General features: G+C 40.6%; 1 protein-coding gene and 1 pseudogene across 4 annotated transcripts in view; one reads left to right on the top strand and one right to left on the bottom strand.

Annotated features, from left to right (window-relative positions):
* Positions 1–26648, top strand: part of UTRN (utrophin) — a 490808-nt gene extending 464160 nt beyond the window's left edge. For all 4 annotated transcript variants that reach the window (XM_060283969.2, XM_060283970.2, XM_060283971.2 and 1 more), the window contains 6 exons: positions 5311–5469; positions 5854–6094; positions 9264–9372; positions 10703–10795; positions 22281–22303; positions 24647–26648. In XM_060283969.2, the coding sequence (XP_060139952.1) occupies positions 5311–5469; positions 5854–6094; positions 9264–9372; positions 10703–10795; positions 22281–22303; positions 24647–24655 (634 nt within the window). In that variant the 3' untranslated portion in view covers positions 24656–26648. The remainder of the gene's footprint in view (positions 1–5310; positions 5470–5853; positions 6095–9263; positions 9373–10702; positions 10796–22280; positions 22304–24646) is intronic.
* Positions 26649–27087: 439 nt separating this feature from the next.
* On the bottom strand, positions 27088–27676 carry LOC115851362 (ferritin heavy chain pseudogene; annotated as a pseudogene).
* Positions 27677–27811: the final 135 nt, after the last annotated feature.

The raw sequence follows: 27811 nt of genomic DNA on the forward strand, positions 1-27811 counted from the left end.
TAATATACCATCAGCAGATATCTTAACTCATTCTTCCATCCAGCAAATACTTATTGTAACCCTACCTTGCAGTAGCGTGCTGGAGGCAATTGTGAGAGCTGGTTGTTAAATTTTCAAGAAGTTTGTAAGCTTCTTGTTAACCAGAGCCGTTATTCAAGTTCATTTGTATACACCTGCAGTTCAATAGATTCAGTTAAAATAAAAACAAAAGTAATACTCAAAACTCATCACATCCTAATTATTTTACTTCACTTTACTATTATCTATGCTCTTGGGGTGTCAGGTGGTGTGCTGCAACTGTGTATCTTTTCGCAGCTCTACATTCTGTGAAGTCATTAGCTTAAATTGGCCGTGAGGAAGGTATTTAAACCATAGAATTAAAAATGCTACAAATCAGGGCCTTTTTATATATTTATCTTGTAGAGAACCTGCTGGTAAACGCTTAGCAGCACACCACTGCCATGTGTCCAATACTGTATAGATAAAGGTCGATCTGTCTTCAGGAATCTTACAGACTAGAGGGGAGATGGATAAGTGTTCCCACAGGGGAGGAACATGGTGAGGGCATTTGAAGTAGACAAAATAATGGGCCCCCAAAGAAGTCGACATCCTAATCCCTGAAACCTATGAATGTGTCACTTTACATGGCAAAAGGGACTTTGCACAAGTGATTAAATTAAGGATCTTGAGATGGGGAGATTATCCTGGATTATCTAGGTGGGTCCAGTGTAGTTGCAGGGGTCTTTGAAAGATGGAGGAGAGTCAGTTAGGGAAGGGGAGGTAACCGTAGAAGCAGAGGTAAGATACAGAGATTTTACAGGTGCTACACTGCTGGCTTTGAAAATGGAGGAATGTGGTGGCCTCGAGGTGCTGGAAAAGGCAAGGAACCAAATTCTCCCTTCTATGGGAGATTAATAGTGTAAGAATGTATAAATCACTAAAGAGAAATTGTTTTCCAGTTACTGGTACATTAATATTTTCTTAATGAATATGTTAATAAATCTTACTTTGATAAAGCCAATCTGGAATTTCTTTGCTCCTTCACAGTTTGAACTACTGAGTATTCTGGGGTTCTTTTCCTGTGAACATGCAGGGGTTCCATCAAGTGAGAACGCTAACAAGGACTTAACCCTCGAAACTCTACTCTGGACCTAAAATCCAGTGGTTTGACATAGAATGGTCATTCTTTCTCCCTTAAATGTATAATATTTACCTTTAAAATATTTTCATTTTAATCAGTACTTCTTTTTTTTTTTTGGCGGTACACGGGCCTCTCACTGTTGTGGCCTCTCCCGTTGCGGAGCACAGGCTCCGGATGCGCAGGCTCAGCAGCCATGGCCCACGGGCCCAGCCGCTCTGCAGCACGTGGGATCCTCCCGGACTGGGGCACGAACCCGTGTCCCCTGCATCGGCAGACGGACTCTCAACCGCTGCGCCACCAGGGAAGCCCCAATCAGTACTATTGACTTGACAAGATGAATAAGTATTACAATAATAAATTTGTAATTCAACATCTGCTGGGCCCAATCTCCCAAATTTGGTTTTGGGTGATCTCAGCCATAGGCAATAAAAGAAAGCCCTATGCCTTTGAGATGTGAGTTTTGAGACTTGAACTTGTAATTCTCTCTAAGTTACCCAAGGCCCTTTAGTCATTTGTATCTGCAGTTTGAGCCTTTCTCTGTCCTTCAAACTGGTCAATGAAACCAGCTCCCTGGCTCCTAACAATGTTCATCTTCTATGAAGCTGGTTAATTAGTCGTTGTACCTCCATGCATCATGGGTTGCTACCTCCCCAGCCTAGACCTGAATCAATCTCGTGGTTTATGTGGGCCCACATAAACCCAATTCCCAATATTCCCTTTTCTCCTGAAAGTCTGACTGTGGACAATTTAAAGGCATTAATTTTAAGGATCCTAATTTTCTTTCAAGGAGGAATTGAGCAACCGTGTCTCAAAAAGAGACAGGACAGGATAGTCCTGGGGAATCTGAGTAGCTGGAACTTAAGGACATCTCCTTAGGCCGTTGCCATCAGGATGTCTCACTCCATCTGCCATCTGCCCTTGAGCGACACTGTTGTATGTGGAAGGATCAAATTGGGGGGCTGGCCTGATTGGCACTGGCATTGCTGTTTGCAACTCTGAAGCCTGGAACAGAAAAAATCTTTAAAGGAAGGAAATTGCGGACAAAGCGCTTTGCTGTACATTTACTTGACCTGGTTGGTCATATGAATGGCTAGGTTAGGACTCTAGACCTTGTCCATTGACTTTGGACATTGAATATTATGAGAGTTGGAAGCTAAACATTTTTCTTTCTTTACAAATGATTTCCTGTTTTGTTTTGATTTCTGGCTGATTTCTTGAGATGCTTTATCCTGAATAGATAACATTTTCACTGGGATATATATGATCATTTTTCTTTTATTATTATTTCTTTTTTGCATACTCAGTCTTTTTAGTTTCTATACTCTTTTTCGCCTGAGAAATATTTACAAATGTTCTCCTCTACTCTTACTTTTTTATTGCTTTATTATTTCATTTTATTATTTAGTTTATATGCACTGTATTTTTATGCTTTGTCCATTTGTCCTGTCCATTTATTAGATCTGTACTTTTTAATCCTCTCTTATGGCCTCTCTCTTCACTTAAATTGAGTGGAGTGCCTCCAAGCATCACTGACTTAGAGTCTTGTTATCCTTAGCAGCTAATTGGTATCCCTGTGGTGTTGATACATTAGCCTCACAGCCTTCTCTGCTCCTTCATAATACAGTTATGTTTAGGGTATAATAATAAATTACCCATTTACTGCCTCTCAGGAAAATACCCTCCCCCACCTCCAAACATACACGCACATACCTCCTTGCCAGGTTTCTGTTTGATTTTGCTACATGGGCCTCCTAGGAGCTTTGGGTTCTGCTTTCTTTCTTTCTTTTTTCATTTATTTTTTTGACCTCACTGCATAGCTTGTGGGATCTTAGTTCCCCGACCAGGGATCAAACCCATGCCCCCTGCAGTGCAAGTACGGAGTCTTAACCACTGCACCTCCAGGGAAGTCCCTGGATTCTGCTTTCAAACACTGCTGCTCTGCACTGGTGCAGAACCCATTCTCTCGTCTTATCGTCACCCTTCTAAATTTAGAAGCAAGCATGAGATTCTTCTGAGAGGCTCCCTTATTTATTTCACAGCCATATGGTGTTTTCGCAGGACAGGTAATCAAAGGACGATGCCATAGCTTATTTCAGTCCTTCCCATCTATGTTTCTTATTTCCAGTTTCTAACTGTGTTGAAAGAGTCCCACTCCTTTTTTTTTTTTTGCGGTACGCGGGCCTCTCACTGCTGTGGCCTCTCCGGTCACGGAGCACAGGCTCCGGACACGCAGGCTCAGCGGCCATGGCTCACGGGCCCAGCCACTTCGCGGCATGTGGAATCTTCCCAGACCGGGGGATGAACCCGCATCCCCCGCATCGGCAGGCGGACTCTCAACCACTGCGCCACCAGGGAAGCCCCCCACTCCTTTTTCATTCATTTGATAGTAGAAAGGTGGTGACATTAGAGAGGTTTACTGATAAAGGAAGCAAAGTAAATCAGCAAGTGACTCATCTGAACCTGTGCTTTGGCTGTTTTGCAGGCCTAACAGTCATTATTTTCAGTTCCTTCTTTATATCGCTCTGATCTCAGTGCTCAGGAGATACCTTTTCTAAGAACTCACTACCTCAGATGCAATTTCATGTCCCTTCTTTATCAGAGTAAAGTGTGATAACACAGGGTTGGATTTTCAAATTAGACTCACAGAATCAAAGATCTCACCTAGTATCAAGCAGTACTCATAAGCAAAAGGTCCAGGACTGCCCGTGCCACTCACCAGGTTACTTCTGGCTGCGTTAGGATGTGCTCTGACCGCAGGGTAACAGATGACGTCTTTAAGGGATATTTGCAGTCACATCACTTACACAGTAGGGAGCTGGTTCAGTCATGGAATAGCTCCATTTTATACTCTGATAGCTACATAACTTGCAAGATGTTTTTCTGAAGCCCTATCCTATAAATCCATAGATTCCAGGATTTGTTTACCAAAAGCCATCAAAACAGATCAGGTACAATCTGCCAAAGGTATTCTATAGCAGGACTCTCCTGCTAGTATTCGCCAGGAAGTCTGTCATTCGCACATTTACAAGGAGATCTGACTGGATCTCTGGTAAAAGAAGGGAAGGATTCCAGTCTTGCTGATAAGCATTTCCTTCACATAAACATATCAACTTTGTCTACTTTGTTATACTTCTGTTTCTGTCAATCATTAGATTTGACCACATTATTAATATGTCTAGTTCATTAGACAAGTAGTTAGAAAAGTGGGAGAACCCAAGTCAGTTAAATGGAGTTCCTTGTTTAATGCAGAATGATCGATCCTAGAAGTGACATGCTGATAATATCAAAGAAGATATCTGTAGCTATTTTATAAATATCTACAATTATAATTTATGCTAAGTTATTTAAATGAAAGAATATAGGGATTTGCTTCTCCCACGCTTTGGGTTACAAAGCATTATAAAATTGCTTTTAACCACATGCTAAAGACAGTGAAATCAACTAATTGATTGGGACTGCTACAGCAAAAGACTACAAACTGGGTGGCTTATAAATGACTAACATTTTTTTCTCATAGTTCTGGAGACGGGGAAGTCCAAGATCAAGGAGCCAGCGGACTTAGTACCTGATGAGGACCCCCTTCCTGGTTCATAGCTGTCATTTTGTAGTTCCCTCACATGGCAGAAGCAGGAAGGGAGTTCTCTGGGGTCTCTTTCATAAGGATACTAATCCTAATCTTAGAGGCCCCACCCTCATGACCTAATCACCTCCCAAAGACCCTACCGCCACACACCTTTACACTGGGGATTAGGTTTCAACGTAATTTCGGGGAGGGGAAACAGTCTATAACAGTTTATTTTTAATTAGCAGTCTTTTAACCTACTCTTTTGGCATTCAGTTATTGATTTTCCCTGTAAAGTCTTTTACATTAACTATTTAAGTGTTGCACTTTATATCCTCTGCTGAGTAAAATATCTCTTCTACGGTTTGTGAGATATACATGTTAGACCAAAGGCAAAGCATGGAATGTTGGTGTGTGTGTATAGTGTACATACACTATTAGGTAAAATATCTTCCCAGAGTTTTAAAATGAGGTCATTGGGACACTGAGCTTTAAGGCAGCCATGGGTCAGTAGCCATCCTGACCATCGTCGTTTCTCCTTCCTTTACCTCCAGAGACATCCATGTCCAGCTGTGAGCCTTTGTGTGTGTCTCCTTTGTCTCCATAGGGAGGACGAGCATGCCCTCATCCAGCAGTACTGCCAGACGCTCGGAGGGGAGTCCCCTGTGAGCCAGCCCCAGAGTCCCGCTCAGATCCTGAAGTCGGTAGAGAGGGAAGAACGCGGAGAACTGGAGCGGATCATTGCTGACCTTGAGGAAGAACAAAGGTGTGCTAGACCTAGGAGGAGAAGATGTGTCACCCTGGGAAAACTTCTGATGGGGAATTCTTTCATGTTCACTTCAACATGACCCTTACCCATTCTTTTTTCAGGACTATTGTCGAGGAAGTACAGTGGAGGCAAACTTTTAAGAGGACATTAACACACTGGGCAGCTGGCTGCAGATTGCAGCTGCATTTCAGGGTTCAGGGATGGTGTCTGTTAGAGCACCTGTTTATTTAAAAGCACAGTTTTATTCATGCTTGCTTATATCATGGTTGTACGTGTTTTTACCTATGAGGAAGTAAGTAGCACGGGCACGAGCTCATAGACGATTTTGGTGAGAAGGTGAGGCACACAATACTAATGCCAATTTTCCCTTCTCTGCACTAGAAATCTGCAAGTGGAATACGAGCAGCTGAAGGAGCAACACTTGAGAAGGGGCCTCCCTGTTGGCTCCCCTCCAGACTCTGTTGTGTCTCCTCATCACACGTCGGAGGATTCAGAACTTATAGCAGAAGCAAAACTCCTCAGGCAGCATAAAGGTCGGCTGGAGGCTAGGATGCAAATTTTGGAAAATCACAACAAGCAGCTGGAGTCTCAGCTCCACCGACTTCGGCAGCTGCTAGAGCAGGTAGAGTGTGCGGAACTTGATGTCACCTGTCCCCACCCCATCTGCCCCAGTCCCATGTCCCACGGGACTCAGTCCCAGAGTTGGTAGAGAGGTTCACTTCCGGTTTCTCCTCTCCATAGTGGATTTAGACTGGCTTAGAAATCCCTCTTCAAACATAAGCATTAAGGGCTCACTGGCACTAAAAAATGCGTTTTCCCAGCTTAAGATGGAATTGCCCGTTCTTCTTTAACACTGAAATCTGTCTCAGCTCTGAATAGTTTAAGGCAAAAGATCCTATAACATATATCTGCATAAATTACATTTGGGAAAGAAACATCTGTGGGCATTAAGGGAAAGGAACTCTTCATGGTAAAACCTCCTTCCAATGAGCTATTGTCAAGAAATTAGGTAACATGTTTATTAATTTGCAGTTTTTATTTCCTAACATAGCCACTATTTCCCGCCATAACGCGTTTTATGGCGGTTGTTTGCAGACTTTCTTGACAATAAAAAATACAACTTGCATTATGATGAATGCATGCATGTATGATGAATACAGAATGCTAATTGCTGTTACTAAAAAATGCTCTTACTTGCTATTTTTTTCCTTCCTTCTTTCCTTCTTCCCTTCCTTCCTTCCTCCCTCCCTCCCTCCCTCTTATTTTTCTTCTGTCTTTCTTTCTTAGTGCTGGTTTTATAACTCATCAACGGGTAATAGCCTGCAATTTTGAAAAACACTGTTCTTTGGGATATAAAAGAAGCATCAGATACAGCTTCTGCCTTTTTGCCTTCAATCTTGTTAGAGACCATAACAAAATAGTATTATATATAAGGCAGTATCATCTATAAAGACACAACACACTATAGAGAATTAAGTACCTGATTACATCTAGCAGTTAAAGCATAGGCATCATGTCACAGAACTGGTAGTGAAGATATCTTTGCAGCAGGTGTCTGTTGTATAGAATCCCAGCAAATGGACCTGGAACTTTTCTCTCTTGAAGAATCCCTGACATGAGAATTCATGTCATCTTTTGCCTCTTTCTCTGGCCTATGCAGTATGGGGCCCCTACACAGTGAATAGGAATGACTTTCTCCAGAAATGATTTATTGAGTCAAAGGCAGAAACAATTCTCTCTCCAGTGATTTTCTCAAGTTTTAGAAAACCATCTTTTCACAGTTGCTATCAGTATCTTTTAACATGTCAGAATCATTCAAAACAGTGTAATTTTTGCATTACCTGCACAGTGGGCCACAGAATACCCCTTATACTTTCTGAATGTCTGTCACTGTTCCAGACTTTTTGTGAGACTGCTTGGGGGAAGGTTTACTTTGGAATTGTGCATCATTAGACCTTCCCCAAGGCCTGGCTGGTTTTCTCTAAGTACTTTGAGATGTTTGAAGCTTATCTTGGTGCCACTCCTGTACATTGGAAAAGCTACATTTTTAGTAATGTGAATTGATGTTTCTGAATGGTGCCTGGGTAAGGGATGACTTTTCTCTGGAACTCTTTTAGAATATGAAGTGTGAGTATTAAGGACTTACTGCATAGGTAGAATTGTTGTGGAAGGAAGCTGTGCTTGAAAGCTTTGTTTGCTGTAGTCTGTTGATGCTCTTAAGAGAGCCGAAGGCTCTTCTGCTCACCTTCACCTCCCCCTACTAGCTTCCTCCTGTTAGACAGAGCTGCCTAATGGCTCATGAGCCTTCAGAATTGCACAGTAATGCTTTTCGAGAAATCGGATATCTAAATGGCTCTGCATATTCCAGACTGTGGAGCTTTCATCCCTTCTTAATGACTTAGCATGAATGCCAGAAGTTGATGGAAAATTCAACTCTGATAGTAAAAACTAGCGAAACTACCAGACTTCAGCTTATATAGATGTAATGGAAAAATCAGCATCAAAAACCCTGTAACTGGGACTTCCCTGGTGGCTCAGTGGTTGAGAATCTGCCTGCCAATGCAGGGGACATGGGTTTGAGCCCTGGTCCAGGAAGATCCCACATGCCACGGAGCAACTAAGCCTGTGTGCCACAACTACTGAGCTTGTGCTCTAGAGCCCGCAAGCCACAACTACTGAGCCCGTGTGCCGCAAGTACTGAAGCCCACGTGCCTAGAGCCTGAGCTCTGAAACAAGAGAAGCCACTGCAATGAGAAGCCCACGCACCGCAGCGAAGAGTAGCCCCTGCTCACCACAACTAGAGAGAGCCCGCACACAGCAATGAAGACCCAACGATGAAGACCCTATGCAGCCATAAATAAATGAATAAATAAATTTATTAAAAATATATTTTAAAAAAACAAAACAAAAACATTGTAACTTCTGCATTCCCTTTACAGTGGATCACACTTTTCTAGTTTGACCATGTACTTGTCAATTTCAAACTTTCTGCCTTTGTGAAGTATTTATTAGGTGTCAGATTCTGTTCTAATCGCTTTAGAAATACTAATTGATCACCTCCTTCACAAAACCCTCTTGACACAGGCACTCTTACCACTAGTTTATAAATAAAAAATCCAATTTTTATAAATAAAAAGCAGACAATTATAAAATTTCCTCAGAGGGACTTCCCTGGTGGGGAAGACTCCATGCTTCCACTGCTTGGGGTGTGGGTTCTATCCCTAGTTGGGGAACAAAGATCCCACATGCCACAGTGCAGTGCAGCCACAAAAAAAAAAAAGAAAAAAAAATTTCCTCAGAATTACTCTGAGTGACTGAGTTTGTATCCAAGCAGCTAAATCCAAAATCGTGCTCTTCACCACTCTCCAATATTGCTGTTAAATGTTGATTGAATAAAAAATGAGCTAATTTTGAAATTAGATAAATTTACTGTGTGAGAAACAGTGTTAATTTTTTAAAAGATGAATGAAACATGTTTCCAAATTCACTTGGTTGACATAAAAATAATGGAACAATTGAGGAATGACACTGACAGTGATAGGTAAATCTTGCCATATAACCAAGTGAGTTCTTCAAGGTGCCCAAATCAAAAGGGAAGGACCACTTGGTCCTCAGGTGGATACTGGTGAGCCCACCAACTGATGCTGAAATGTATTTGAAAATGACTGAGGGTGAAGAATGTTATGTGATTTAATTATCTGTCATTGGGGAGGGGAAGTTAGAAACAGAAATGTTTTCTTTAATCGTTATTTGAATCTTTCCTCCGTTCTAACCTCTGAATGTGATTCCAGCCTGAATCTGATTCCCAAATCAATGGCGTCTCCCCCTGGGCTTCACCTCAGCAATCCGCACTGAACTACTCGCTGGATCCGGACCCCGGCCCACAGTTCCATCAAGCAGGTCCGTGTCCCCAAGACTTGGCTACTCCCTCCCCTGGTCTACTCTGGGCTTTGCCATTTGTTTGCTTTTCATTTTAAATAACATTCTCATACATGGGTGCCTTAGGGCATAAAGGAATTTGTATCCTCTGTGGTCTCAGCTGAGTACAAAGCCATTTTAACTATACCAAAAAAGCAAACATTTTAGAATAGTGAACTATAATGCGCTTGTTTATATAAGGTGTAGTAGTGGACTGAATTCTGATGAAAGATGAAAAGGAGCTCTTTCCTTTTGGGATGAGCACAATTTATTTTTTTTCTTTGCCTTAGGAACAATTCTTTTTTTCAGTAAATTTCCCATCTCTAAAATTTCATACTTGTACACATTCAGAATAAAATACTAAAGAATATTACACCAAACACAGTTTTCTTTGCCTAGGGCTGGAGACTCAGCGTTCTGCTTTCTCCATCCTAGCTCCTACAGACATTTCCGCCCCTCCCACCCCCATCTGAGGCTGGAGTCCCACCCAGCCTGTCACTGGTCACAATGGGGACCTGTCACTGCTGCTAGGAAGGGCCCTGTCAACCAGGCATAGTGAAATGACTTTGTTACTGATGAAATTAAGTTCTAAAATTCTACTGAGGACCACATACTTTAAGCAAATTAATTTGTTTATCTTTTGCTGCATTAATCTGTAGAAAACCTAAAATATTAATATTATTTTAATTTTTAAATAAGAGGACTATTTTGCTATCGATTACAGACTAAAAAACATCAAAGTAAAAAGTATCTTATAAAATACCTCTAGTGGGAGTTCCCTGGCGGTCCAGTGGTTAGGACTCTGCACTTCCACTGCAGCGGGCATGGGTTCAATCCCTGGTCGGGGAACTAAGATCCCACATGCCCCGCAGCATGGCCAAAAAAAAAAACTACCTGTAGTTTTGTGGCAGTGTAAGCTAGCCTATGCTGACGTCTCCAAAAGGAAGGAAGGAAAAAGAAATTAATGGAATATCTTTCTCATATGAAAAACTACTTGTAATGCCCAATAATGGAATTCTGACTAATAAATTGCAATAATATGACTATTATTTGTCACTCGTGAATTTTCCCCTGACATGTGGATTCTTCCTTTAGAAACATCTAATAAGTTTTAATTATGTAAAATTCTGTTACCACAAAAAAATACAAAAATGTTTTGGAATTTTCCCCTAAAATTATCCTTTATAAGGAGAACTATTTTCACCTTGATATTTAGAGGCAGTGCTAGTATTTTCTCCCTGAAGTTGTGTTTTGGTGGAAGACCAGACATTAATTTCAGAGTGTCTCTTGTTCTTTCTATCTGCTGTCACAGCGGCAGAGGACCTGCTGGCCCCACCTCATGACACCAGCACAGACCTCACAGAGGTTATGGAGCAGATCAACAGTACATTTCCATCTTGCTGCTGTGAGTATGAAAGATCATAACGCGACTGCTACGCTTTTTCCTTCCATTTCTTTTTTCCTGAGTGGGGCCCTTTGTCTTCTTTGGTAAGATAACAAAAACCAATATTAGAAACAAGACTGTAAATTATTTGAAGACAAATCAAACATTCCGTATGTCGGCAAAGCAAATGAAACCCAGCCTAGATACCATCACATCCCTGGGTGCAGGGCCAGTGAGAACTGCTCTTTGGGATTCTTTGGTCTTCCTTCTGAGTGATAACATGAGGCAAATAAAACAAGCCTCTCTTTAAGGAGAAATTATCCTCTTCAATGCAGGCTATAGTAAGAAATATGTATTACTTCAAAAGAGAGCTTTTAGTGACATACCAAGCAAGGTCTGAAAATGGCTTTTTCTAATGTAATTCCCTCTCTTCTCTTCAGACCTTGTCTTCTGATGTCATCAAATTCAGGTGTAGAAAGGGATTATTTTCAAATTTTCCTTTTTTTTTTTGTTTTGGTTTGGGGTTTTTTTTGGTTTTGGAGTTCTTTTCTCATGGAATAAAATAGTCACTGTATAAAGGCCAAACTATTTAAGGCATCACAGATTATGACCCTGTGAATTTTCCATATGAAAACTAAGAGCCAGAAAATAACCAAATAAAAACAGTTCAAATCCCAGAGGAAATTATATAATGATTGCTATTTATTGATTTTTTTCCCAAACATTTTGTTTTCAGTACCTTGCCGCCTTGCAGTTTCTGCCGAGCTCTCACAGAAAACATTTCTGCTGTTTCAAACAGTTTACTGTATATACATAGTATATAGTGCTACAATTATATTTTAAATAATCTTTTAAATAAATATGATTATTTATAAATACATTTATAATTTTCAGGGTGATTAAATCTAGTCAGCTATTAGACTAAGATTTTAGTATATACATATACTGTTATATATCATATATCCTGTATAGGTAGTGTATATATATATATATATATATATATATAAAACAGCTTCTCATCGCACCCTTTTCCATCCTCTCAGAAAATATCATTTTAAATGAGGGAAAAGACATTATCAGGAGTGTAGGTAAACATGATATATTGACTTCGTTTAAAAAGTATGCTTCAATTTATACCTCTCTACAGTTTACAAAATGCCAGCCTTAGTGGGAAGTGGAAACAGCTATTTGAAATATAATCTCCTCTGAATTTTCAGAAGTAATTGCCTAAAGGACATATGGCAGTTTCCACAAGTCCATAAATATATTTATACTTGGGAGCATATAATTTCCCAGGTTATTATTTGTAATTTCATTTCTCAAAGTTTGCAGAATCCTATGTACCATATATCAATCTTCGTGCTCCCCCCCCAAAAGGCATGTGCATACACACACACACATACACACACACACACACACACACACACACAGACACACACACACACACACATGCAGAGGTTTTTGGCCCTGTAGAGTATCACAGAAGCTTCAGAGGGTCAGGTGAAGCCCATATGCTATCAGATTGTTACTTATTTGCTAGGCTCTATAACAGCCATAATAGGTGAACAGATTAAATCTTTGTATTAATTATAATTCAAGGTTAAATTTAATAGAGATGTTGGTTCCACATTATATTTTACTTAATGGCTACATGAAACCTCATCATAGTCTTTATAAGCCAGAGTTTCAAAATTAAATTACTTTTTAGTTCAGCTTAAATCCAAATACGTTAATAATTAGTTAAGAACAAATTCTGTAAGTCAAACCTGTTTAGAAGTTTTTATTCAACTATCATAATGGATATTTTCAAGTTAAAAGTCAATTGGCAGTGAGAGCTAGCATGGGAAATATATTTAAATATATTCTTTCTAGTGGATATAAAATGTATAATTTCCATATTAAAATTTTTATACAAGAATTCATGATATGTTTTAAAAGTTTAATTTTTTTTAAGCAGTTACTCTTAAATCTTTTTCACAGTATATTCTTATATGGAGATATTGTATAAGGCTGATCTATGTCATATTTTACAAGAGAATATAATTAAAAATAAATAGTAACATAACTATAGGGCAAAAATAAATCTTAAGAGAGGGGTGCATTCATTTCATTTTTTGGCTTCCCGTAAAGGCAAGTGTAAAATTCCCATTGGTTGGTATCTTATTAGCCATTAATTGTTATTATGGGTTCCTGAGAACAGTATATATCTTCAATGGGATCCACATGACAGGTTAAACTCCCACTTTGCATTGGTGCCTTCTCACCTGTGCAATTCTCTATTGTGAGGGTGAGTTGCAGAAACCCAAGATTCCTTAACAGGATGTGGCTCTGTATTCTTACAGTCAAAGTTTGCACATTCACAAATATTTGTAATATTTGTAGTTTTCTGTGGATGAGTATTACTAGTCATATGTTATTTTGAAGAGTTCAAGTACATCCCATATAGGAAATGACGATAGTATTATTTTATAAATCCTTTTAAATTTAGGTCTTATTATTTTTTGTTTCCGAGGTTCTTCTATTAATTTGGGTTTAGATTGCTCTTCTTGGTATTTATATATTGTACTTTGCTTTGATAATATAAAAATCTCCAAGATAGGGACAGCTTTCCAGAAAAATAAAGGTGTAACTGATTTATTGGTAAAATTGATATATATTTTTAAAGTTCTGCCTAAAGTTATTAAACTCTTTAAGACAATGGATGCAGAATAGAAATAAGCACCTGCCATAGATTTGGTGCTCAATACATTTCTGAATGGAATGAGTGAATGAATGAATGATTACATATTCCCACTGGGAAGGAAGGTTTAGTTGTTGAAGTTTCCCCCAGATAGTACTTAGAAGATTCTGTAGGATTCCTTAGCTTTGTTGCCCCTTTTAAGTTGCTCAAGCTAGCAAATATTTTAATAAGGCTTCGCATTCCTGAAACTTACTGACCACCCTTGGAGGATTTTTTGAAAGCAAATCAGATTGGCATCCTCCTAATGGCAAACCAATCCCTTGAGCCCCTGTAACTAACAAGAACTTTAAAATTGCTTGTCACCAGCATACAATGAATTGAGATCTGCATGTTAACCTTGACTTTTGATCCTTTGTGAATTAAAAATTAGCATGGTCACAAGTGAATTTCCACTCCTGGAAGTCTAGGAATTAAAATGAAATTGTATTCTTAAATCCTAATTGCATGAATTGCCTACTTAAACATGACTTTTTCTTTCTTACTGTGTCTGTATATTGTTGCACATAACACTTTAGAATTCCTCTGTCTTGGATTAATATCCCACTTGGTCCTGATAGCATCCTTGAATTATGGCCTTTTAAATTTTTCTTTTAAATATTTACATTGAATTTCAGAGCAGAGAGGCAAGCATTTCCGTCTCTTCCTGGCAAGGAGTTAATGAAGGGAATTTAATTCTGTTGCCTATATCCAACATTCTAAAATTTCCACTGACTGCTGTAACTAATTTTTTTAGTGTAAAATCTTTTGTTGGTTTTTTTCATTTGTATCATCCAAATATATATGATACTAGTAGTAAGCTGAATATTTTTTTTTACTAATAGACCAATAAATGCTTTTTCACTTTTTTTATCTACAAGCATACTTTCACTGTGAATTGCCTATATTTATTTATTTATTTATAACATCTTCATTAGAGTATAATTGCTTTACCATGTTGTGTTAGTTTCTGCTGTATAACAAAGTGAATCAGCTATATGTATACATATATCCCCATATTCACTTCCTCTTGTGCCTCCCTCCCAACCTCCCTATGCCACCCCTTGAGGTGGTCACAAAGCACCGAGCTGATCTCCCTGTGCTATGCAGCTGCTTCCCACTAGCTATGGGTTTTTTTTATAGTGCTTAATGGTTTTTATTTTTTTAATTTTTATTTATTTTTAACATCTTTTTTGGAGTATAATTGCTTTACCATGTTGTGTTAGTTTCTGCTGTATAACAAAGTGAATAAGCTATATGTATACATATATCCCCATATCCCCTCCCTCTTGTCTCTCCCTCCCTCTCACCCTCCCTATCCCACCCCTCTAGCTGGTCACAAAGCACCAAGCTTATCTCCCTGTGCTATGTGGCTGCTTCCCACTAGCTATCTATTTTACGTTTGGTAGTGTATATATGTCCATGCCACTCTCTCACTTCGTCCCAGCTTACCCTTCTCCCACCCTGTGTCCTCAAGTCCATTCTCTACGTCTGCATCTTTATTCCTGTCCTGCACCTAGGTTCTTCATAACCATTTATTTATTTTTTTTAGATTCTACATATATGCGTTAATATACAATATTTGTTTTTCTCTTTCTGACTTACTTCACTCTGTATGACAGACTCTAGGTCCATCCACCTCACCACAAATAACTCAATTTCCTTTCTTTTTATGGCTGTGTAATATTCCATTATATATATGTGCCACGTCTTCTTTATCTATTCAACTGTCGACGGACACTTAGGCTGCTTCCATGTCCTGGCTATTGTAAATAGTGCTGCAATGAACATTGTGGTACATGACTCTTTTTGAATTATGGTTTTCGCACAGTATATACCCAGTAGTGGGATTGCTGGGTCATGTGGTAGCTCTAGTTTTAGTTTTTTAAGGAACCTCCATACTGTTCTCCATAGTGGCTGTATCAATTTACATTCCCACCAACAGTGCAAGAGGTTCCCTTTTCTCCACACCCTCTCCAGGATTTGTTGTTTGTAGATTTTCTGATGATGCCCATTCTAACTGGTGTGAGGTGATACCTCATGGTAGTTTTGATTTGCATTTCTCTAACAATTAGTGATGTTGAACAACTTTTCATGTGCCTCTTGGCCATCTGTATGTCTTCTTTGGAGAAATGTCTATTTAGGTCTTCTGCCCATTTTTGGATTGGCAGATTGTTTTTTTGCCCATTGTTTTTTTGATATTGAGCTGCATGAGCTGTTTGTATGTTTTGGAGATTAATGCTTTGTCAGTTTCTTCATTTGCAAATATTTTCTCCCATTCTGAGGGTTGTCTTTTTGTCTTGTTTATGGTTTCCTTTGGTGTGCAAAAGCGTTTAAACTTCATTAGGTCCCATTTGTTTATTTTTGGTTTTTTTTCCATTCCTCTGGGAGGTGGGTCAAAAAGGATAGTGCTGTGATTTATGTCATAGAGTGTTCTGCCTATGTTTTCCTCTAAGAGTTTTATAGTGTCTGGCCTTACATTTAGGTCTTTAATGCATTTTGAGTTTATTTTTGTGTATGGTATTAAGAAATGTTCTAATTTCGTTCTTTTTTTTTTTTTTTTTTTTTGCGATACGTGGGCCTCTCACTGTTGTGGCCTCTCCTGTTGCGGAGCACAGGCTCCGGACGCACAGGCTCAGCAGCCATGGCTCACGGGCCCAGCCGCTCCGCGGCATGTGGGATCTTCCCGGACTGGGGCACGAACCCGTGTTACTTGCATCAGCAGGTTCACTCTCAACCACAGCACCACCAGGGAAGCCCCTAATTTCGTTCTTTTACATGTAGCTGTCCAGTTTCCCAGCACAACTTATTGAAGAGGCTGCCTTTTCTCCATTGTATATTCTTGCCTCCTTTGTCAAAGATAAGGTGACCATATGTGCATGGGTTTATCTCTGGGCTTTCTATCCTGTTCCATTGATCTATATTTCTGTTTTTGTGCCAGTACCATATTGTCTTGATTACTGTAGCTTTGTAGTATAGTCTGAAGTCTGGGATCCTGATTCCTCCAACTCCATTTTTCTTTCTCAAGGTTGCTTTGGCTATTCAGGGTCTTTGCGTTTCCATACAAATTGTAAAATTTTTCATTCTAGTTCTGTAAAAAATGCCTTTGATAATTTGATAGGGATTGCATTGAATCTGTAGATTGCTTTGGGTAGTATAGTTATTTTCACAATGTTGATTCTTCCAATTCAAGGACATGTTATATCTCTCCATCTGTTTGTGTCATCTTTAATTTCTTTCATCAGTGTCTTATAGTCTTCTGCATACAGGTCTTTTGTCTCCTTAGGAAGCTTTACTCCTAGGTATTTTATTCTTTTTGTTGCTATGGTAAGTGGGATTGCTTCCTCAATTTCTCTTTCAGTTTCATTTATTTTTGATCTGATCTTTATGGTTCTGCTAACCTTGGAGGTTCCTTTGTTTTTCTTTCTCTAATTGCTTTAGGTACAAGGTTAGGTTGTTTATTTGAGATGTTTCTTGTTTCTTGAGGTAGGATTGTATGGCAGTAAACTTCCCTCTTAGAACTGTTTTTGCTGCATCCCATAGGTTTTGGGTCATCGTGTTTTCACTGTCATTTGTTTCTAGGTGTTTTTTGATTTTGTCTTTGATTTCTTCAGTGATCTCTTGGTCATTTAGTAGCATATTGTTTAGCCTCCATGTGTTTGTATTTTTTACATTTTTTTTCCTGTAATTGATATCTAGTCTCATAGCATTGTGGTTGGAAAAGATACTTGATATGATTTCAGTTTTCTTAAACTTACCGAGGCTTGATTTGTGACCCAAGATATGATCTATCCTGGAGAATGTTCCATGAGCACTTGAGAAGAAAGTGTATTCTGTTATTTTTGGATGGAATGTTCTATAAATATCAATTAAGTCTGTCTGGTCTAATGTGTCTTTTAAAGCTTGTGTTTCCTTATTTATTTTCTTTTTGGATGATCTGTGCATTGGTGAAAGTGGGGTGTAAAAGCCCCCTACTATGATTGTGTTACCATTGATTTCCCCTTTTATAGCTGTTAGCATTTGTCTTATATATTGAGGTACTCCTATGTTGGGTGCATAAATAATTACAATTGTTATATCTTCTTCTTGGATTGATCCCTTGATCATTATGTAGTGTCATTCTTTGTCTCTTCTAATAGTCTTTATTTTAAAGTCTATTTTTTCTGATAGGAGTATTGCTAATCCAGCTTTCTTTTGATTTCCATTTGCATGGAATATCTTTTTCCATCCCCTCACTTTGTGTCTGTATATGTCCCTAGGTCTGAAGTGGGTCTCTTGTAGACAGCATATGTATGGGTCTTGTCTTTGTATCCCTTCAGCCAGTCTGTGTCTTTTGGTTGGAGCATTTAATCCATTTACTTTTAAGGTAATTAACCATATGTACATTCCTATTACCATTTTATTAATTGTTTTGGGTTTGTTATTGTAGGTCTTTTCCTTCTCTTGTGTTTCCTGCCTAGAGAAGTTCCTTTAGCATTTGTTGTAAAGCTGGTTTGGTGGTGCTGAATTCTCTTACCTTTTGCTTGTCTGTAAAGGTTTTAATTTCTCTGTCAAATCTAGATGAGATCCTTACTGGGTAGAGTAATTTTGGTTGTAGGTTTTTCCCTTTCATCACTTTAAATATGTCCTGCCAGTCCCTTCTGGCTTGCAGAGTTTCTGCTGAAAGATCAGCTGCTAACCTAATGGGGATTCCTTTGTATGTTATTTGTTGTTTTTCCCTTGCTGCTTTTAATATTTTTTCTTTGTATTTAATTTTTGATAGTTTGATTAATATGTGTCTTGGAGTGTTTCTACTTAGATTTATCCTGTAAATAATGTATGGGACTCTCTGTGCTTCCTGGACTTTATTAACTATCTCCTTTCCCATGTTATAGAAGTTTTCAACTATAATCTCTTCACATATTTTCTCAGACTCTTCTTTTTCTCTTCTTCTCCTGGGACCCCTATAATTCGAATGTTGATGAATTTAATGCTGTCCCAGAGGTCTCTGAGAGTGTCCTCAATTCTTTTCATTCTTTTTTCTTTATTCTGCTCTGTGGTAGTCATTTCCACTATTTTATATTCCAGGTCACTTGTCTGTTCTCCTGCCTCAGTTATTCTGCTATTGATTCCTTCTAGAATATTTTTAATTTCATTTATTGTGTTGTTCATCATTGTTTGTTTGCTCTTTAGTTCTTCTAGGTCCTTGTTAAACATTTCTTGTATTTTCTCCATTCTATTTCCGAGACTTTGAAACATCTTTACTATCATTACTCTGCATTCTTTTTCAGGTAGACTGCCTATTTCCTCTTCATTTGTTTGGTCTGGTGGGTTTTTACCTTGCTCTTTCATCTGCTGCATATTTCTCTGTCTTCTCATTTTTTTTAACTTACTGTGTTTGGGGTCTCCTTTTTGCAGGCTGCAGGTTCGTAGTTCCCGGGTTTTTTTGGTGTCTGCCCCCAGTGGGTGCAGTTGTTTCAGTGGCTTGTGTAGGCCTCCTGGTGGCAGGGACTGGTGCCTGTATTCTGGTAGGTGGGGCTGTATCTTGTCCTTCTGGTGGGCAGGGCCGTGTCTGGTGGTGTGTTTTGGAGTGTCTGCGAACTTAGTATGACTTTAGGCAGCCTCTCTGCTAATGGATGGGGTTGTGTTCCTGTCTTGCTAGTCATTTGGCATGGGGTGTGCTGCACTGGAGCATGCTGGCCGTTAGGTGGAACTGGGTTGAGACGAAGATCTCTGGGAGATCTCTTAAGTACGGCTGGGAGGTTTCTGGTAGTCCAGTGTCCTGGCCTCGGCCCTCCCATCTCGGAGGCTCAGGCCTGACACCCGGCCGGAGCACCATGACCCTGTCAGCCACACGGCTCAGAAGAAAAGGAAGAGAGAAAAGCAGAAACAAAAATAAAAAAACCAACAGACAGAACCCCAGGACAAATGGTAAAAGCAAACCTATACAGAGAAAATCACACAAAGAAGCATAGACATACACACTCACAAAAAGAGAAAAAGGAAAAAATATATATATTTTATATATATATATATATATATAAAAGGAAGAGAGCAACCAAACCAATAATCAAATCCACCAATGATAATAAGCAGTAAATACTAAACTAAGATAAACATCAAATCAGACACAGAAAACCAACCCCAAGTCTATAGTTGCTCCCAAAGTCCACCGCCTCAATTTTGGGAACACTTGTTGTCTCTTCAGGTATTCCACAGTTGCAGGGTACATCAAGTTGACTGTGAGGATTTAATCAGCTGCTCCTGAGACTGCACAGAGAAATTTTCCTTTCTTTTCTTGTTCCCACAGCTCCTAGGGTTCAGCTTTGCTTTTGGCCCCGCCTCTGTGTGTAGACTGCCCTCAGGAGTCTGTTACCTGCCCAGACAGGAGGGGGTTAAAGCAGCAGCTGATTAGGGCTCTCTTCCATACTCAGGCCGGGGCGGGGGGGTGGGGTGAGGGGGGGTATGATAGTCATAACTGGAATGCAGGGCGAGCCTGCAGCAGCAGAGGCCAGTGTGACGTTGCACCAGCCTGAGGCGCGCCGTGTGTCCTCCCGGGGAAGTTGTCCTTGGATCACAGGACCCTGGCAGTGGTGGGCTGCACCGGCTTCCGGGAGGGGAGGTGTGGATAGTGACCTGTGCTTGCACACAGGATTCTTGGTGGCAGCGGCAGCAGCATTAGCCGTTCATGCCCGTCTCTGTGTTCCGAGCTGATAGCCGTGGCTCGCACCCGTCTCTGGAGCTCACTTAGGCAGTGCTCTGTCTTCTGTGGGCACACTGGGAAGGAATCCCCTCTCCTCGCACACCCTGAAACGAAGGTCTCTTGCCTCTTTGGCAGCTCCAGACTTTTCCCCGGACTCCCTCCCGGCTGGCTGTGGCGCCCTAGCCCCCTTCAAGCTGTGTTCACACAGCCAACCCCAGTCCTCTCCGGGAGATCCGACCTCCAAAGCCCGAGCCTCAGCTCCCAGCCCCCGCACACCCCGGCGGGTGAGCAGACAAGCCTCTCGGGCTGGTGAGTGCTGGTTGGCACTGATCCTCTGTGCGGGAATCTCTCCACTTTGCCCTCCGTACCCCTGTTGCTGTGCTCTCCTCCATGGCTCTGAAGCTTCCCACCCCGTTCTCTGCCAGTGAAGGGGCTTCCTAGTGTGTTGAAACTTTTCCTCCTTCACAGCTCCCTCCCAGCGGTGCAGGTCCTGTCCCTATTCTTTTGTCTTTGTTTTATCTCTTCTCTTTTGCCTTACCCAGGTGCGTGGAGAGTAGGGCAAAAGAAAAAAGCCTTTTGGGAAGTGTGAGGTCTTCTGCCAGCATTCAGTAGGTGTTCTCTAGGAGCTGTTCCACATGTAGAGGTATTTCTGATGTATTTGTGTGGAGGAAGGTGATCTCCACGTCTTACTCCTCCGCCATCTTGAAGGTCTCCTTCTGTCTATATTTATTGAGCTTGACTGATATTCATCAAAATCTGAAGACCTACTACAATGCAATGTTTTCCTGATTTCTTTAAAAAATATACTTGTATGATTTTTTTCAGTATGATTTATAAGACTGTAGGGTTAAAATGTTGATTTGGAGCAAAATGGATTTGATTTCTGTTTGGATTTGGGTATTCGTTACTTAGAAGAGACGCGTATCTCTGCCTATGGCGTACTTCATGCTAATGCCACTAAGCTTCCCCACAGGATGGTGTGGTTCCCATACAGGTGTAGTTCCCATATGTGTAAGGAGATCCACTCTTTTTCTCCTGATATAATTTACATACCTGGTAGGACTAGGCTTTTTTAACCTGATCATTCCCCCCAATACTGCTGGGGCTCACACTTTCCCTCCAGGCATCATAAGAAAGTTGCCCTTCTTGCTTTCTTTCTCAAAGAGCACCCAGTATGTGGTCACAGATGTCTTTTTTTTCCCTCAGCAAAGAAAAATGAGAGATGAAAGGAGTGACATGCTGTTTGATTAGGGACAATTCTTATTTGACCCAGAAAAGATGTTACCATCACCGGGGGTGGAGCTCCCTCTGTCCCCCAGGGTTGAGTACCAGTCCAGTAATTTTGAGATGGCACAGTAAAAGGGAGAGATGAAAAAGCAGAGGTGTTAAAGAAGAGACTCGCTAGTGCCTGCCCTCCCAGGTCCCACCGGATCAGCTACACTGTCCCATGGCCTCTGTAACCGAGAAGGAATTGAGCTGCTCAGATGCAAAGGCAAATTAGACACCATATTCTAAGTTCTCTGATGCTCTTAACTGAGCGCATGGAAGGCACAATTAGCCCAAGTTCCTAGAAGACATCTGAGTGCTGAGGACTAGGCCAGACCTTTCCTGCAAACACATCGCCACCATCTTCCTAGCCTTTGGGGTAAGGGTGGCGGAAACTAAAGACTTGCGCGCCTTCATTTCCCCAGTGACCTCTTGGTCAGAACCTGTACTGTTCAGTAGAACGTACAGAATTTGCTCTGTTCTAATACATAAACTAAATATGTGGCGTGATTTCAGCAGGAAATTTTAAGATTTCTTTTGCAAAACTAATTACTCACTGAATGCTTTAGTGTGTACTTATTTGAGAGAGCTGGCATATCTTTTGCATATTTGGGTGGAATTTTTGTATCTTACAGCACATGAGATATGAGAAGCTAACTAGGGAAACTAGCCCTGTTAAAGCATCTAGGCAAAAAAAGAAAAAAAAAAATCCCCAAACCTGTTCTTCTTTTCTTATTAACATCCACTTAACAGCTGGGAATGGTACAGTCCACACTTTTGCATGCCTGAGAGGGGGAACCACAGTACCAACTTCAGTTGATTACTTTTGTTTTCTCTTTCAGCAAATCTCCCCGGCAGGCCACAGGTAAGAGTTAATGGGTTGATTGGTTTAGGTGTTAGAGATGATAACCTAGAGTAAGTGATTAGCTACCATCGATTTTAGTGCTACTTTATTCCCCATGTAAATAAGTAAACTTGCTTGACATGTTCGTTGATTGAATACAACAGTTTGTCAGTCCAGGGAGGGGGACCCCTCCCAAGCCAGTCCTTCCAAATGCCCAAAATGCCAAGTGCTTGACCTTTTGCATTCAAACAGCTTTTTAAAGGCCTCATGTGTACTATATGAAGTTACCCTGGGTAGGTTTGACTGACATTGTTCTCCCAGGTATCTACTTAAGGTAGCTATCACAGACTTAAAAGCAATGACTGGAGCGGTACACAAAGGTGGTTTTGTTACTTTGAGGGGAAACGGTTTTGATTTTTCATTTAAAATTCTGCTGAGAACTGTTGGCAGCTATAGCCGTGTGCCTGTCAGTATGTTCTTTACCAGGTGCTCATAGAAACAAGGTGTCCCAAGACCACAGTAAATCTTTGGAGAACACTTTCTCTCATGAACTTGTTTATGAATCTTTTCGAAACAGTGAACCCTCTGATTGTGTTACCGCCTTAATGGCAAGAGGGGCTGAGAGCTTAAGGAGAAGCACAGGTGGTTCATCTTCAGTAACTGGAGGGACAACAAAGGGATATGAAGTAGATTACTGGATGCGGTGTGAGAGCTCGTTGAGAAGGAAGAACCTCATCCCAGAGAGTAAAAGCCTTCTGACTGCTTCTGTTGTCTTAGTGAGTCAGAAGCAGGGGCTTCAGCAGAGAGTGCGGACGGCGAGGAAGCATCAGAGGTGTGAGGAGAGACTGGAGGATGTGTAGTCGCTGCTTGGAGCTCAGGAGAGCACATGGATAGAGAAATAGACTGACTGCCAGGCAGCATTAATGGCCACCACTCATGAATTTAACCTGAGGCCTGTCTGCAGGGCTATGTGTGGCCCTTCAGCAACATTCAAGTTCATGAGCACAGTACCAGAGTAGGCCAAGTATTGCATTTAACCAAAGTTGAAGTTGTGGTTTGGCCAAGAGAGTACAGCAGTTCAAGGGAAGAGGCAAAGGGTTGACGATAACGATTGAACAAGCACCTGAGTTTGGTAGGAAGAGAAGTGAGGATGCGTTAGGTATGGGAGACCAAATATCAATGGGTTGTAGCACCAAAGGATGGGTGAAGTTGGGGTCCTAGTGGAAGTCAGCTGGAAAGGTACAGGTGGGTTGTCAGAAAGTGGGATGATTGAAATTGAAATGTTGGAGGGGACACAGGTATTGGTGATGGTCCAGATTTGCAACTTTGAATGAGTGGCTGAGAAGGGTGAGGACGGATTCTCAGAGGAGAGGAGCTCAAGGAACTAAGAGGCCAGAATTTTGGAAGCATCATCTATGTGAGCACTGAAATCATGAACATTTAAAAATAGTGAGTGGACAGTGAGCCATTTTTTCTTCAAGAGGTAAGGGGACGTGAACCAAGGGACCAGAAGATGACTGCATAGTGGGTGGTATAGTCTGATGACAAGAGAGTCAAAGCTGGGTATTTTTAGGGAGGAGAGGGAGAAAGTGCTGTGGAGAACACAGTATGGACCTATCCAGTATCTGAGGAGTGTGAGGGATGAAAAACAGTCCTGGGTTGAAGCTGTGTCTTCAGGGCAGATCCAGATATCCATTAGAGCATGCAAGTGAAAGATGCATTCAGAGAAGAATTTGAGGACCTGGGTTTTAAGGATGATGGACCAAACTGTTTGACTTCTCTTCGAAAGGTTGATGCCACTACCCTGAGTGTGGCCTGGATTTCTCTCCTCCCTTGCCTGTGTACGTTGGCCCTGAGCCTTTAACTGGAACCACTGCACACCCTTGGACTGTAATTCCTGTCTTGAGTTCTTGTTGTCTGGTCCCCAGCTGGGGACTGAGACCAGTTAGAATTGTCAAGGGTACCGCCTCTGCAGGAGACCTCCCACAGACCCTCAGGGAGAGACAGGGTGCTTACACCAGCCTAATTCACTGAACATTGGTACCTTCCTGCAAAAACAAAGACAAGTCTTCTCAATTTTAACTTGGTTTCCAGCCTGGGCAAAATAAAAGTCTTCCAGACTTCCCCTATGTCAGCTGAGTGGATAAAAAAGCAGACTAAGTAACTTCAGGATGAGAGCAAAGGACCTCATCCCAGGAACAAAAGTCACATGGGAGTAAAGAGTCCCCATTGAACAAAGCAAACTAGGGCTTGTCTAGTTCTGAAAAAAAGCACTTTAATTTTTTTTTTAAGAGTTGACATCTCTGCTACCTGTAATGTTTTCTGTAAATGTTGTTCTGACAGTGCTGTTTTCCCTTCCCACAGGCAATGTGAAGTATTCATCTAGCCAACCAACATTTCTTAACTTACAGTATTGCCCTTTTCAGCAAATGCCAATTTCAAGTTCCATTTAATCAGAAGCTCCATGGCTCTTTGAATCATGCTGTTGAGCGCTGACTGTGTGTTCTACTGAAGGAGTAAAACACTGACTATCCAAAGAGAAAAGGATATTTTGTTTTTATAATAATCGTATATTATTGTTTTCTTCTTCCCTTTCTATGCAACTGTAAATTAATGAACAGAGTGGTATTTGGAAGTGGTAATACACTTGTCACTGATTTGTATACTGTATACAGTATTGGGAAAGTGGGTGGGAGCTTTCTAATATGACACCTTCTTTTTAATAACCATAAAAATTGCATAAGAATTAGAAGACAATTTTACATTTTTACATTCCTTCATATTAACCTTGTACAATAACTTCATTTGTTTCTTTGACTCTTTTACCATTATGTTTTGGTTATTTATAATTCATCAACCACATGACCAAATAGATTTTCTTTATTTGTTTCCATGATATGGCCAAATTAATAAGTTCATATATTTCAATCAAATATTATATGATTATGGATTAGACTACAGCTCTGTGTATACTGTTTAACTTTATTTGACGTCGTACACTTATTTCTTTAGCAATCACTTGGATGACCACAATAAAAATCCTGTGGGCCTAAATGGCATTTCTATTGGGATTTTTTTTCCTGCATTTTATTTCCCTGCTCTGTATCAGTTGGTCTTGATTTCTTTATTTATTTCATGTTCCAATCTATATGACAGGATTATAATAATCTCAAAGATCGTTTTACCAAAGGTTGCCCATTTAAGCATATTTTCATTTTGACGCAGAAACAAAACTTGGTCCCACTTTTCCTAGTTCCCAGGTCTTGGTTTTCATCATTCAGTACACAGCAGACATTTACCTAATTGTGATACCAAAACACATGGCTGTCTTTGGTTCCCTTTGAAGAAAGTTTTACGGTTGTTTATGTGTACTCAAACCCTCTATGACTCTTGAAGCCCCCGGTTATTTTCCTTCTGAAAGCAGACACAAGTTTAATGAATGTCTCACTTTAACCTTTTGAGTGAATGAACAGCCATTTAATTACCCTTCATTTGATTAATACATTTGGGAACAATGTTCATCAAAAGCCTACATCACTGCATCTATAGAAGAATGAAATTAATGCTTAGGTGCTGGCACCCTGGCTTATACCTTTGAGTGCGTTCAGTTGGGTATTTGGTTCGGCTTCCGATTTAACATGTATTTGATTCAGTTTAAACATGTTATGTGATTTACCAAATGTAGAGAAACCAAAAAAAGTGAAAATAATGTGTTTTGATTCGAGCATATATGCTTTTAAAACATCAGGACATTTTAACTTTGAGTTCTCTTTAACTGGGATCTGGCCAGAAGGAGGCTTAAAGTTAGAAATTCCTACTCTTTTAGAATAGGTTGGGTGGGTTGGGGGGCAAGGGTGTCTATTTGCAGCAGAGATATTTTGAGAAGAAGAAAATTGTTTTATATAAGAGGAGAGCCATGACCACCTTTCTACCTCAGATCCGTCTTCATCCATCGTGTTGGAAATAGCTTTATGCTACTGCAGTGTGGAAAATCTAAAGCTTTTATCAGACCACATCATACCCAGTAAAAGCACCTATTTAAAGAAAAAAATTCCCTGAACTCTGAACTACAAGTTGTAGATTTGGTGTCTTCCTTGTCCTTACTTTGAAAAGTTACGTATTAATTTTTTTCTGCCTGTAATTGTGTGCAACATGTTCTCTATCTGCTATTAAGGAAAAGCTACATAAAACACTACATTGTAGCCTTCTAAGGAATAATAAATATAAAGAAATATATTGCAGTAACAACAAGGGGAAATAAGTATGTAGTTCTTTTGAAATATGTGGTAAAGAACTAATCATAGACTATCATCTAATCTGGTTATATCTGTATTTTTCATCCTGAATAAAAGTAATTTTAACACAAGATGACTTTGATATTCTTCAGCGGTGTTCACTGGTAGACTCTGAACTTCAAATGTACATTTATGAAAATAAAATATAAGGAGAGCCTATATCCTGATAAATCTACATGTGTTCCTGAAGTTTCTCTCATACACACTAATACATTCTCTGTCTTACTCTCACTGTCTCTCTCTTTCTCTGTGTTCCTCTCTTGCCTCTTATATATATAATTCTCAATTTCCTTTACAGATAGAAGGCTTATTGATAGGGAATAAATAATGTTGGATGTTAAAAACATGTACATGAAACCTACTGAGCTTTTGTTTTTCATTTTTTGGGGGGGTACCAAATTACTTTATTTGAAGGAATGGTACTAAGGAAAGAACTTGTAGATATTTTGGTACAACGTATAGAAAAGGTAAAGGTAACCCAAACACGCGTGCACTGCCTTGATGCAGGGAAGTCATCCCTGTGGCTACGGGAAGCCAGCCTAAGGCTTAGCTCTCAGTATCACTGTTTCCCAGGGTGTGCTTGTCAAAGAGTTACTCTGCCATGCCAGATTCGGGGGCCCCCATCCTGCGCAAGTTGGTTTACATGGCCACCCAATTCTTTAGTGGATTTCACCTGCTCATTCAGGTAATGAGTCTCAATGAAGTTACACAAATAGGGGTCATTTTTGTCAGTGGCCAGTTTGTGCAGTTCCAGTAGTGACGGATTCACACTTTTTTCCAAGTGTAGCACACATTCCATTGCATTCAGCCCATTCTCCCAGTCATCACGGTCTGGCTTCTTGATATCCCGAAGGAAGATTTGGCCACCCCGTTGGTTCCGCAGCCTCATCAGTTTCTCAGCATGTTCCCTCTCCTCACGAGATTGGTGAAGAAAGTATTTGGCAAAGTTCTTCAAAGCCACGTCATCGTGGTCCAAATAGTGTGACACGGACAGGTGGACGCAGGAGGCGTAGAGCTCCAGGTCGATCTGGCGGCTGATGGCGGCCTCCGAGCCCTGGTGGTAGTGCTGGCGCACCTGGGAGGGGGACACGGTCGTCATGGCGGGCGGCCGAGGAGAGACGGCGGGGACCTTGGGGCGGCCGGAGCGGCGGGTGAGCGCTGCTTCCGTCCCAGCACTGTTGAAGCAGGAAACCGCGGTGACTCTCCGCAAGGACTGTCTGAGCTTTTGTTTTAA

Source organism: Globicephala melas, chromosome 14 (genome assembly GCF_963455315.2).
Source record: "Globicephala melas chromosome 14, mGloMel1.2, whole genome shotgun sequence".
NCBI classification, from domain to species: domain Eukaryota; kingdom Metazoa; phylum Chordata; class Mammalia; order Artiodactyla; family Delphinidae; genus Globicephala; species Globicephala melas.